Source organism: Pararge aegeria, chromosome 1 (genome assembly GCF_905163445.1).
Source record: "Pararge aegeria chromosome 1, ilParAegt1.1, whole genome shotgun sequence".
Classification (NCBI taxonomy): Eukaryota; Metazoa; Arthropoda; class Insecta; order Lepidoptera; family Nymphalidae; genus Pararge; species Pararge aegeria.
Genome location: NC_053180.1, coordinates 1,764,863 through 1,778,237, shown reverse-complemented (window position 1 = coordinate 1,778,237; position 13,375 = coordinate 1,764,863). Strand labels below are relative to the sequence as shown.

Below are 13,375 nucleotides of genomic sequence, written 5' to 3'. Positions count from 1 at the left end.
TGTGGTGGCGGCCATCATTGGTTCGAAATTTGGCATAGTACACCTTTCAGAGATCGCAAAAGAAAACTCTAGAGCTTATAAAACCGTCGTTTTTGCGTCGTGTTTAAAAATTCTTCATCTGCATTTTCTAGTTACAAGCCTTTCTTTAATTTTATTTTCCAGGCAAGCAAGTTACGTAGCAACTTATTACACAGCACAGGTAAGCAATGTGCCTGCATTAAGGTATTGTGATAAATGACGACGCCATAGGTGGAAGTAGGTCAATGGCGCATGTAATTACAGTTTTATTTCTTGTTATCTATTTAACGATTATGCGGCTATTAACATTCCTTGAAGGTGTAATTGTGACGTTTTTATCGACATCGGCTTTAGCGCCCTTTTATTGCATTTGGGGTGAAAATGGACAAGCCGTCACGTTGGTAACGTAACATGTTTGACGACCTTTTTGGCGCAGCGGTGAACGCTGTAGTTTTAAGTAGAAGCGTCCCGTACCGCGACAAAAATTTCCGGGAAAATTTTGAATTTACAATTTCGGAATTTTCTCTGGTTTGGGGGGTTAACAGCATAACGACGAAGACGTGCCGCAAAGAGATTTAGTGTTCTGATAAGACGTCGCGTATCAACCGATTAAGGAAATGGGTTTCGTAAAACTGCCTTACCGCCATACCAATGGGCTAACCCGCTACCATCTTAGGCTTTTTTTTTTATTCCACTACAAGTCAGCCCTTGACTGCAAGCTAACCTGTTAGGGAGTATGGTAGTCATACCCATACGCGACATCGTAATGGAACACTAATTCGATTAGCGGCACTTCTTTGGCGGTAGGGTGGTAACTAGCCACGACCAAAGCCTCCCACCAGACCAGCTGAACAGAACAATACTCCATTGTCACTTACCATTAGATGCAAACAAGTTTAAACTTGTAACGAAAAAAATACAGGTGCAAAATACAAATGTTGCTTATAATTTTAGCCCTCAAATTGACAGCGCTATTGCAATCACCATTAGTAATTCAGTATCGCCATAATTAACATGTGTTTAGAAAGCAAGGTTTGTCAGTTACTCCCTATTCGTAACACAATTACTGCCTATATCCCATAGTAATTTAATAAACTAGACATTTCCGTCACCAGGATGCTATCTCGTTTAGCTCTGAAGTTTAATATAGATGTCAAAGGCTTAAATATACAACGTGTAACGTAATAACGAAATACTGTTGGAGGGTACAAAGGAAAAATTTTAAATCAAAGGAAGTATTTTTATTTATAAATACAAACTAATTATAAAAATATCCAAAGTGTTTACTTATGACAACCCTGTTGATGATAAAAGACCGACATGCGCATAGTACCTACGCTACGCTTTCACTTTTGCATGTGCCGTTAAGGCTGTATCTGACTTTTTTCAGTCAAACTATGGCAGTATATAATATGCTTTACTCAAAAAATATTAGCGCTTCAGTTTCACAGATAGTCTCAGAGACAGTAAAAAATGTACGTCTAAAGCCTGTGAACTAATATTTCGGTTTTCGTTCGCACGTTGTATATATATGTATATTTCGAAATTCTCGGAGCGCGGCATACATTTGCTTTTCCGGCACGACGAGGAGGTGTCCTGGATACATCCCCTATTGCTATGTATGCGCTAAATTGCACCAAGATCATTGCAATTTTTTTATCCTACCTTCTTAAAATGGGATCTAACGGTACGAACTGACCACTACTAGTAGGTCACTTAATGTTGGATGCACCCAATACCGCCTTTTTCACACTTCTTCGTCAACCTACATTTTCAAACTGACGCTATCTCCGCGGTGTCTATATAGATCACAATTTTGCGGGTTCAAACAAGCGAGTCGTAAACGCGCGGTTCCCGCATGTCTGAACTAGCGCTTAGTGTTGCAATGAAACAAACCGCAGCGACTTGGAATGACCTCCCATACTCCATCTTCCCAGATACATATAATCTGGGTACCTTCAAGAGTGAATAGGCATCTTCTAGACAAGCGCGCCCCATCTTAGGCTGCATCATACCATCAGGTGTGTCTGCAGTCAAGCACGTTTAAAACAAAAATTCTAAATTAATTTCAAGAAGACCTAATATAAGAACTAACGTAGTGACTCTACCACCGGTTCAGAAGGCAGGTTCTACCGAGAAGAAGCCGGCAAGAAACTCAGCAGTTGCTCCTTTACAACATCAACAATTTACATTTCAACATTCATTTTCCTATCTTGTGAGAGTTGAAAGCGGAGCCGGATGCATCCAAGCAACCTTGTCATTAAGAAATATTTTAAAGAAAAAAAAATATATTCATACCTAATGTCGATAGAGTGATAGGGCTCTTGAATTTCATGATATCTCAGCCGTATATTCACAAATCAGCACATGGACAGATTTAGTCACTCACGCACATAATGAAAACACAATCACATATTGATTTCATTTCTATCTCTGCAGGAAGGTTAAACAAACGCATCGCGATACAATATCAGTAGCATTGGAATATCTTTGTTCTATACAAACAAATAAAACTAAAGTGTCTGTGATTTCGAAATAACTGCCTCTTACTAAGCTTATTTTATTATTTGATTTTTTTTTTCTCGAGTTGGTCTTATGAAAATAAGGCTTAATTTGCTATACTCCGCGGAAAGCAGAAGAATCTGTATGGTGTAATTTATATTCTCTTCAATCTTTATACTCCAAACAGATCTTCGGCAACGACTACGCACGGTTCGCTCCAATACTTCTTTTTTCTCTTTACAATTATTCATTGTAAAGTCAACATCTCCTGTGGATGCTCCGGTGTCGGAGCGAAACGTGCGTAGAGGGTACATTGCCGAAAGTCTGTTTGGTGAGGCGTATATAGATTGAAGAAATTATGAATTACACCATAGAGATTCTCCTGCTTTTCGCGGAGTAGATATACCAAATTAGGCTTAATTTTCAAAATATGTATATCTTGGAATTCCGCAAAGTAACGCCTGCTTCTATCCAATATTTACGTGGGTCTGTGGTGGGTGGTTCTCACAACACAACACAGAACTTCTAAAATGTATTCCGAACAATTTCATTATTTAAAAGATAGCCTTATCCAACGTACGTTTTTTTTCAAATATTCTTTACTTCATAAGCACTTTTAAATTAATCAATGCGTATTTGTAGTTAACAATGAACATGAAGCTTAATATTCCCTAATCCGCAAAAACTAGGCAAATTCGTACCGATATATATACGTACGTATATGCCGTGCTCAAGGATAATATATATAAAAAAAGATATGCTACATAATATCCTCAAGGTATTTATTAAAAAGAGTGTATTTTGTTTTCCTTTTTAACTCGTAGCGAAATTTTACAAGTGGACTACGGCCTTAACCCCTTCTCATTGTGGGAGGAGACCCGTGCCTTGTATTGGGCGGTTATGGGTTGATAATGAATATGATGATGATGATAGAATACACTACACAATGTAGATTTCATTTGAATAAAAAACAACCGAGACAAATATTAAACTGTGTTGGGTATATTTTTTTCCATCTTTTCTATTAACTTGTATCAAAATCTTTGCCAAATTTCAATACCATTAGTCAGAGAGGTACCTCACAGGTTCGTTGAATAAAATAGCTAAATGTCAGGTCGGACCCTAAGGAAAAGGTAAATAGGTCACCGGATCGCACATAAAGGCTTTGTGTAGATAATATCCGTGGCTATACACGTGACCTCAGCTTAGCGTGTGCCAAGTATCCTAAAAGATTACTTGTTCAGACCCAAATACCCGATGTTCAGTACATCGTGTATAGCTACAATGATTGGCAATAAGCTCTTAATAAGAGTAAGTTAACTTGCGTTGTACATCATGCAAATCTGCGGTCTGACATAAATTAATAATAAAATAAATATACTACGACAATACTCACATCGCCACCTAGCCACAAAGTATAAATGATCTTAATATATATAAATCTCCTGTCACTATGTTTGTCCGCGTTGGACTCCGCTAGTATTTATATATACTTACTAGCTGTTGCCCGCGACTTCGTCTGCGTTTGATTTTGTTTTTAAAGTATTCAGTATCGCTAAGCCTTAAATGAGCATAGTTGTATATATATATATATATACATATAACATGTGACTGTCAATTAATTATAGACAAATAATTTGCAATAAAATAAAATTGTGACTTTACTTAAAGATCTAAGCTATCCTATCTCTTAAGTTAGACCAGACTCTGGCTCCACCAGGCAGTTTCACGGTGTGCCAATTTAATTTAAAATCGGTTCAGTAGTTTAGGAGTCCATCGCGGACAAACATCGTGACAGGAGATTTATATATATTAAGATAATATACACATAAACACCCAGCCACTGAAAGGCACACAAATAGTTTTCCAGTTGTGGGAATCGTCCCCACGGCCTTCGACTCAGAAAACAGGGTCGCTGCCCACTGCGCCAGTCGGCCGTCAAATGAGATACCAATTTCAGAGTATGCAAATGTGTCAATAGGGTCACATTTGCATACTCTGAAATTGGTATAAGGTAATTCAACCCCACAGGTTTTGTTGCCTAATAAATGACATCCTACTTATCCCACTCATCCCTACTCATCCCTACTTAATCCCTACTCATCCCCACTTAATCCCTACTTAATATTATAAATGTGAATGTAAGTTTGTTTGTTACGCTTTCACGCGAAAACTACTGAATCTCATGAAACTTTTTACATCCGATCCGATCTTCATGAAACTTTTTATAAATATTCTTGGAGGCATTAGAAATAACATAGTATAAGATTAAAAAAATGTTTGTGAAACAAATCTCAGATATGACTATAGGTGTAGACTATGTAGCCGTACGGCTGCGTCCCAAAATTCACGCAGCAAAGCCGCAGGGCATATCTAGTAATATTATAAATGTAAAAGTGTGGATGTTCGTTACTCGATCAATGTTACTTAACGGCTGAACGGATTTGGATAAAATTTGGCATGCATGTAGCCTTTGTCATGGAAAAGAACATAGGCTTCCTTTTATCCCGGGAAATAAGAGAGTTCCCGAGGGCAAAAAAAACCTTAATCCACGCGAACGAAGTCGCTATATTAGCTAGTTAAGAATAATGCAACATCGAAATACGTGTAAAAACCAAAATTGTTTAACAATTTCATTTTTAATGTCGGTTTTTTCAAAACATTTCGTTTTTTTACCCCTGTCACTTTATTCTCGAGTCAAGACGCAAGTTTTAATATCGATTCTTCGTGCTACATTACGTAAAACTTGAACATCTAGGGAACTTTCAAAACTAACAGTCACACTCCAACTATAAACAAAATTAACAACGGAACTTTTTACATCGAGTTTTAGAACAGCCACGTTCCATTGCGGAACTGAAAACACCCTACGGTCGTATTCAATGAAAGTATTCTCTGCGTACTTTTCTTTGGATTAATATCTTATCTTAAATTTAGACTTTGTTACAAAGAAACTTGTCTTCAAAATTTTTATAGCGCAATATATATACTCGTATATATATATACTTAATGACTTATGACAATGAAACTTAATTTGCAATAGTCCGTATGGTGAAATTTATAATTTCTTCAATCCTTATACTCCACACAAAACATATCTTCTAATTTACTAAGCACGTTTCGCTCCCAAACCGGTGCATCCTGAGGAGATGTTAACTTTACAATGTACTTAACTTCTTAACAATCATTCATTGTAAAGTCGACATCTCCTGAGGATGTTCCGGTTTCGGAGCGAAATAAATATTATTTAATTTATAATAATAGTAAATAGTAAGTAATATTAAAATAGTAGTAATATTATAATAATAGTAAATTAAGCTTAATTTTCATAATATATCACGGATATCCGCAAAGTAACGCCAGCTTCTATAGAATATTTAATGATTGCATTGCATATTAAGGGATTGCATACAGTGGCGTGCATAAAGGGTATGCGGATGATATGAAAATACGAAAAAAAAAACGAGTTATAAAAAAACCCACCCACAAATATTTTTAACTTGAACTGGAGATTTTCTTCATTTTATATCATCCGCGTACCCTGGGCATACCCTTTATGAACGGTTGGATGGTTCAAAAGGACATCAGAGTAAGATATTATCATTATCAGCAACCCACTACCGACCCACTACATGGCACGGGTCTCCTAAACGAGAAGGGTTTAGGGCACGCTGGCCCAGTTCGGCATGGTGCAAGCCTTTGAGAACGTTATGGAGAACTCTCAGGCATGCAGGTTGGTTTTCTCACGATGTTTTCCTGCACCGTTAAAGCAAGAGAAACATAAAACGCACATCCGAAAAGTTAGAGTTAGAGGTGCGTGCCGGGAATCCAACTCGGCCCGGAAGCCGAAGCCTTCACTTTCCCCGGAAGTGAAGGCTTCGGCTTCACTTCCGGGGAAGTGTAGCCGAAGCCTTCAGCCTGAGTAAGAAAAATAATTTTTCACTTTTATCTACACTTGTCAAAAAACAAACAAACTTTATAAAGTGATTTAAGGAACTACGATTAAGTTACTCCGTAATAACACCCATCGCATATAACAAACCAACAACACGTTATTGAAATTGTACTCTATCGTAAAACTGTATCCAATCGTTTATTGTACGGTTTTCAACGGATCAAGTTTAACATTTATGTATTTATTTTGTTATAATTAACAATGACCCAAAAATAAACTTTTGAATGCCACTAAATATGAAGAAGCTACATCTGTTTATATAAATAAAGTTGTTTCCGGAAATCTCGATTGTGAATTAAAACACTAAAAACTGTACACTGCCACTCCCACAGAGATCAATCAAGGAATTTTTATACTGCAACTATTAATAATGGAACGAAAAAGTTCGATCGAGGAACTTTTTCCGTATAAAGCTCCTGTATTATTTTTTAACACATGCGCGTGCCGAGTTGTAAATATAGACTGCGGAGCTATTACTCGATAAGCTGTTATCACGTGATAAGACATTTATATCAGTTTAATCTCTATAATTGTATAAATAAATAATTTTTTTTGTCTGTGTATAATTTTATAATAACTGCCTCTGTGAGTTATTGTGGTATTATTCTAATGACTGCCTTTTGTAAAGCTCATAAAGATTAAATTTTTTTTTTATTTAATCGTGTAACACTTTTTTGTCTTTATGTTTGCCCAGTTTTCAGAACTTATTTAGGAGAATTAATTAATTACACAAGGTGGATACAAGGTGTGAACTAATCTACTTTTATACCGGAAGTAAACATTTAGGGGGGGAACGGGGAGACGCGATTCTATGTTCTACGTATTTAAAATTAGAGACATTTAAATTTAATTAACAGTCTGCTTGCTGTAGACGGATGTATTCAGTACGACTGTCATTACAGACATTTTCGAGGTCGTAAAACTGTGATGACAGTGAAAATTGGAACTTGTCCGTGTTTTAAAGTCCATTCATCCACACTACTCTCAGCAGCTGGTAGGATTATGCTACGTTTTGAAAAACGTATTTTTATAAACGCGTTTTTTTATTTCATTTATTTTAAGTATGCACAACATAAGCACTTTTGAAACGTCAAGTCTGTCGGTTTGCAGTGGATTTACCACCGGTTCGGAAGGCAGATTCTACCGAGAAGAAGCCGGCAAGAAACTCAGCAGTTGCTCTTTTCCAACATCAACAATTTACATTTTACATATTAACATTTTTCTATCTTGTGGGAGATAGATTTGTAAACGATTAAACGATAATAGAGCAAAACCTTTTCTTTTTGTATTAATTTACGGACCAAGCACATGGCCTACTTGGAGGTGAGTGCAAACCAATATCTGCTTATATGTGCTTGTTATTACACCTCAACCACGCCCTTCAAGACAGTAACACAGCATTGCAACAATGCTGCTTTGCGGCAGAAATAAGCAAGTTTTTAGTTTGGGTATACCCCCTTTAGAGAAGGTTTCCCACATACCCTCCGTCCTGCCCAAGGGTCGGAGGTAGCAATAAAGCTATTCCACCACACCAAAAAAAAATGGTGGTAGCACTTCCCCGGACGAGCTCAAACACAAAAAGTTATACTAGCACTAAAACAATACGTAAACACCACGTATTTTCCTCATCGTTACCCAGCGTTATAAAGTGAAGTTGTGATAATATCCTAGTCAATGCCCTTAGTACGAGATTAGTACGTCAGATTGAAATGAAACTTTTAAACATTGTTTTTAAGGTCAAATTGCAATCCACAATTCTTGAGCTAGTGTGTTTGGCATACGTTTGTAAATAATAAATTTTTAGGTGAGAAATTGCCATTCTAAAACGAAAAACGAGTTCAACCTCTCGAGCACACACCTCTGGCTTTTTTAAGCTATGTGCGTTTTAAGCAAATAAATATCCCTTCTATTACAGTAACTTTGTCAAGTGGGTAGATAAATATTATCCTTTTAATAACCATAACTTGATGTGGGTTGATGGGTTGATCAATGAATGAATGAATGAATACACTTTTATTGTACGCCACAGAGAAAATTTACAGAGATGCAAATACAACAGCACAATAAGGTATAACGTACAATTTGGCGGCCTTATCGTTAAATAGCGATCTCTTCCAGGCAACCAAAAGCATACAAGAAAATGATGATGATAAAAACGAAAAACATTAGCATTTGCGTGACGTTACAATGATTCGATACACGAAAGCGACTCCACGTTTGCGAATTGGTACGTTTTACACTAAGGGTCAATAAAAATTACGTTTCCGCTGATAACACATACTTAATCCAAATCTGTTTTGTGTTTTTCTTTAATTTCAATATTATTACATATATTCTTATCAATATACACTTTATCATAATACTATATAGGAACTTTTTGTGTTGTTTTCTGATTTTTACTTGTATCATGGTTGCAAGACATTTATAGCTAGTCGGCTAACCTTTGCTCTAATCTGTTTATGCAATATACTCATTCGCCACTTGCGATATTTTGAATACCCGCTAGACCTCAATGAAGTGGCATAGTACTCAGAATACAAAATAATCTGAATTCCGTGGCTCCATTTCGTTTTATTTAAGCTTTCTTTTATTTGACTACAATTAAGCCTTTGACCACAATCACACCTGGTGGTAAGTTATGATGTAATATAATATGGTAAGCGGTGATAGGGTAAGGCTTCGGCTTTCCTTTCGCGGAGACCGAGTTCGAGCCCCGACACGCACAACTGACTTTTCAGAGTCACGTGCGTTTTAAGAAATTTAAATATCGCTTGCTGTGAACGGTAAAGCAAAACATCGCGAGGAAACCTGCATGCCTGTGAGTTCTTCATAACATTCTCAACGGCGTGTGAAGTCTACCAATCCGCACTTGGCCAGCGTGTTAGACTACGGCCTAATCGGTTGATGATCAGTGGCGTGCACCTGGTATGCACAGGATATGCAGATGATATAAAATTAAGAAAATCTCCAGTACGAGTTATAAATACTTAGGGGTATGCTTTTTATAACTCTTACATTGCCTATTATTAAGTTTTTTATAAGTCGTACTGGAGATTTTCTTCATTTTATATCATCTGCATATCCTGTACATACTCTCTATGCACGCTACTGTTGATGATGTATGTGTATAAGCTGGTAGCGCACTAACCTTTAAAGGGTATGGGAGTTATATTAAATCCTATAAATTTAAAATTCAAAGCGATTCGTACATGGCATCGTGCGGAACGCTTAATATCTCGGCGGCACTTCGTTGTCGGTAGGGTGGTAACTAGCCGCGAACGAAGCCTTCTACTTAATAATTAAATAACAATAAATAAATTCAATTCAATTCAAATTCAAAATTCAAAATTCATTTATTTCAAGTAGGCCTAATATAAGCACTTTTGAAACGTCAAGTATGCATGTTTGTGTGACTCTACCACCGGTTCGGAAAGCAGATTCTACCGAGAAGAGCCGGCAAGATTATAGAAATATATTACGACAATTCACACATCGCCATCTAGACCCAAAGTAAGCGCAGCTTGTGTTATGGGTACTAAGATCACTGATGAATATTTTGTTTACATAAATACTTATAATATTGTGAAGATTAGTTAATTTGCTATACTCCGCAAAAAGCAAGAGAATCTGTATGGTGTAATTTATAATTTCTTTAATCCTTATATTCCACACCAAAAAGATCTTCCGGAGCCGGAGCATCCTCAGGATATGTTGACTTTAAAATGAATAATTGTTAAGTAAATACTTTTAATATACCTACAGATAAACACTCGGCCACCGAAAAATATTCATGATCATAGTACAAACATTTTTCCAGTTGTGGGAATCTAACCCACAGCCTTGGTCGCTGTAAGCAGGGTCGCTGCTCACTGCGCCAATCGGACGTCATCGACTAGACCAGATGAGAGAAAAATCAGAAATTATAAGTTCCCAAATATCGCCTGGGTTGTCGAGTGTCGTACGAGGCGACAAAGGGGATATAACAATAAATAGGTAACAGCGTCCTCTGTGCTACTACTACCACTACTACCACTAATGTGATCACCAACCTGTCTGGCTAGCGTGGTGATTATGGGCAAACCCTCTTGTTAACTCTTATAAGCTATTAATTGAAGTTGTCAAATAGGCCCTACTGGAAATCAGATCCCTCTTATAAAGGAAAGTCAAAGTCAAATATTTCTTTATTCAAACATGCACATAGATGATGCGTACATTACATGTAAAATATGACATAGAAGTGAGATGATGGCGATAACTAAATTCGTCAACTTAAAACTAAAGATACGAGGGTTCCAAACGCGCCCTGGACTAAGAAAAAGCCCACAACTAACTTAGCATGTTGTTTTTTTTATTAACTCTCAGAGCATTGGCGCTCATGTAGAAATAATATCCAAATAATATAAGTGTAATTATAAATGGGGATAAACCTCTCCTATTCCATGTTCGTGTGCGCGCGCAGGTGGAGACTTTAATTCGGGGCATATAATTATTGTCCTGCCTATCTATACAGCTGTGGGAGAAGATACTTTTTCATCCTTTCCCCGGGGAGATAATTTTCTCCTGCCCATGCTAGCCGTGCTGTAAGGAGATAAATATTAAACTCTGAAATCGCGTAAAATATTATTGCGTACAATTTTAGAGTGAAAACGCAAACAAAAACTAGAATCTCAGTGAATTAGCTACGCGCAACACTTACAAGGCTTTAGCTGTGTGATTCAGGCATGATGTCACTATGACATCACTGCTGTGATAATTTACGTATCTATTGATGTTGTGGAAAAGACGATTTGTTCTGCATTAAGAACTATTGTGTTATCGATCCACTGTACCGAATTTGCTATCTTATGATTTTTAGTTCGAGACGTAATTACGAACTCGACGGCCAACTGGCGCAGTGGGCAGCGACCCTGCTTCCTGAGTCCAAGGCTTTGGGTTCGATTCCCACAACTGTAAAATGTTTGTGTAATGAACATACATGTTTGGCTGAGTGTTTATCTGTATATTTTAAGTATTTATGTATAGTATTCATCAGTCATCTTAGTGACCATAATACCAGCTACGCTTACTTTGGGGCTAGATAGGGCGAAGCGTGAATACCTAAAAAGGTTGGCAAATTCTGATGGCAAAAAAAAATCGTAGTGTTTTGTGCTCTTCTTAGATGAGAGTGCATTTGGAAACTTTGTAGCTCCAGTTTAATATGTATTAATGAATCACCATCACCTTACAAGGTTAGCCCACTACCATCATAGACTGCGTCATCACTTATCTCCAAGTGAGATTGCAGTCAAGGGTTAACTGGTAGTGGAAAAAAAAATGTGACAGACAATGCAGAGGTTTAGTTTTAATAAGTATACAAATACTCAAACTATAAACACAACCAACTAAATATCATGTGCTGGTGATGCTTTAGATCTCCACAACCAAAGAGCTAATAACCATAGTCCACAATATTTGTGGACTCTTAATGTCCCTTTACTTTTCTGCTTTAATGCCTTTTGGACAGTAATACCCCATTGAACTCATTCCATGACAGGCGGACACCATTGGTATTTAAATTGTTAAGATACTCTGAGAATATTGCATAGCCTGTAATTGAATAATATCAGACTACAACAAAACTCTAACATACTAAAATACTATAGGTATAATATCCTGTACATTAGTTAATGTCATCTGCCTAATATTTTATAATTGATAGTTATCCATAAATACACTGCAATACGCAGAAGTACCTACAATTAACTGCCATACCCTTTAAAATTCAAAATCAGAAACTTAAAATAGTTCTTTTTACATTAAACATTGTGGCATGGATAGCTCTACTTTAACTGCATTAAAAACTATAATAGCAGCATTGGCAGGATTTAATCAGACTGCTGTTTGGCTATCAGCTCTGGGGTTGTTTGATAACTAAGGGTCTTCCTGTCTGTTAAGATAAGATATATAATAACATATAACATAAAATGAGTGAGTTGAAATTCTCTTGGCTCTGATATATAATATAGCTTGGATAAGTGCAGGCTCAGTGCAGAGCTTTAAAAAATTATAATTATAATACAAACAAGTTATAGTACAAAAGAAAACCAGCTTATAGGCAGAATAGTAAATTAAATATAAATAGATTACTTTATTATACAGTAATAAACTTATACCTTTCGAAATTTTTAAATTGTCTTACCATAATCAGACATTAAATTAATTTAACTAAACAATTTTCACTCGCACATCACGCAGACCTAAAATTCGTAACTATTTCAATGGAAAACATTGCAGTTATCGCAAAAGTTAATATTTCATAATTTTTTTTAAACACTCATAGGCAGAACTAACAACCTTGAAGCAAACCAGTTCCCCGCTTTAGTTCAGCAATCGGACCTAATAATCACCGACAATTACTAGTTACCACATAATAAACACACGCAAGGCGAAAAAAAAATAAATTAATGGCGTATAAGCAGTAAAATAATACTGTTAAAAACTGCAACGTATTCTTGACATCTATAAATTTAATAACAAAAAATGATTATACTTACGTAAGAAGCTGTAAATAACTTATTCAGATTTTTAACATCACAGGCGAAAATTAATTTCGATGTATTGCGGGGCCGATTTTTTTTCAAGCTCACGTAACTATGTTTTACACTGCACTGGAAATTTTGTAGAACTCGGCCAAGTGGTTTACACTTTAGAACATTGAATTTCAATTCATTTTAATAATAACACATTTAATTTAGGAAGAAACCCGCGAGAATTAAACACCATTTTGAACGATTGAGAAAAGTTAAACTAAAGGAAGGATCGACATCGACATTCGACAGTCCGTCAAGCCCCAAGGTTTTTGACAGCCTACGTCATTGCGACATTTAAAGCTTGTTTTTATTTTTTCAGCCGTGGATTCTC

The 13,375-nt window shown here is 36.5% G+C and overlaps 1 protein-coding gene across 11 annotated transcripts in view; it reads right to left on the bottom strand.

Annotated features, from left to right (window-relative positions):
• Positions 1-13,286, bottom strand: part of LOC120624500 (oxysterol-binding protein-related protein 3-like) — a 53,410-nt gene extending 40,124 nt beyond the window's left edge. For 10 of the 11 annotated variants that reach the window (XM_039891089.1, XM_039891099.1, XM_039891123.1 and 7 more), the window contains exon 1: positions 2,317-2,505. In XM_039891089.1, coding sequence (XP_039747023.1) covers positions 2,317-2,353 — 37 coding nt within the window. In that variant the 5' untranslated portion in view covers positions 2,354-2,505. Of the gene's footprint in view, positions 1-2,316; positions 2,506-13,008 lie in introns of those variants that run through there. The other variant, XM_039891166.1, reaches the window with a different exon arrangement.
• Between the last annotated feature and the right edge of the window lie 89 nt (positions 13,287-13,375).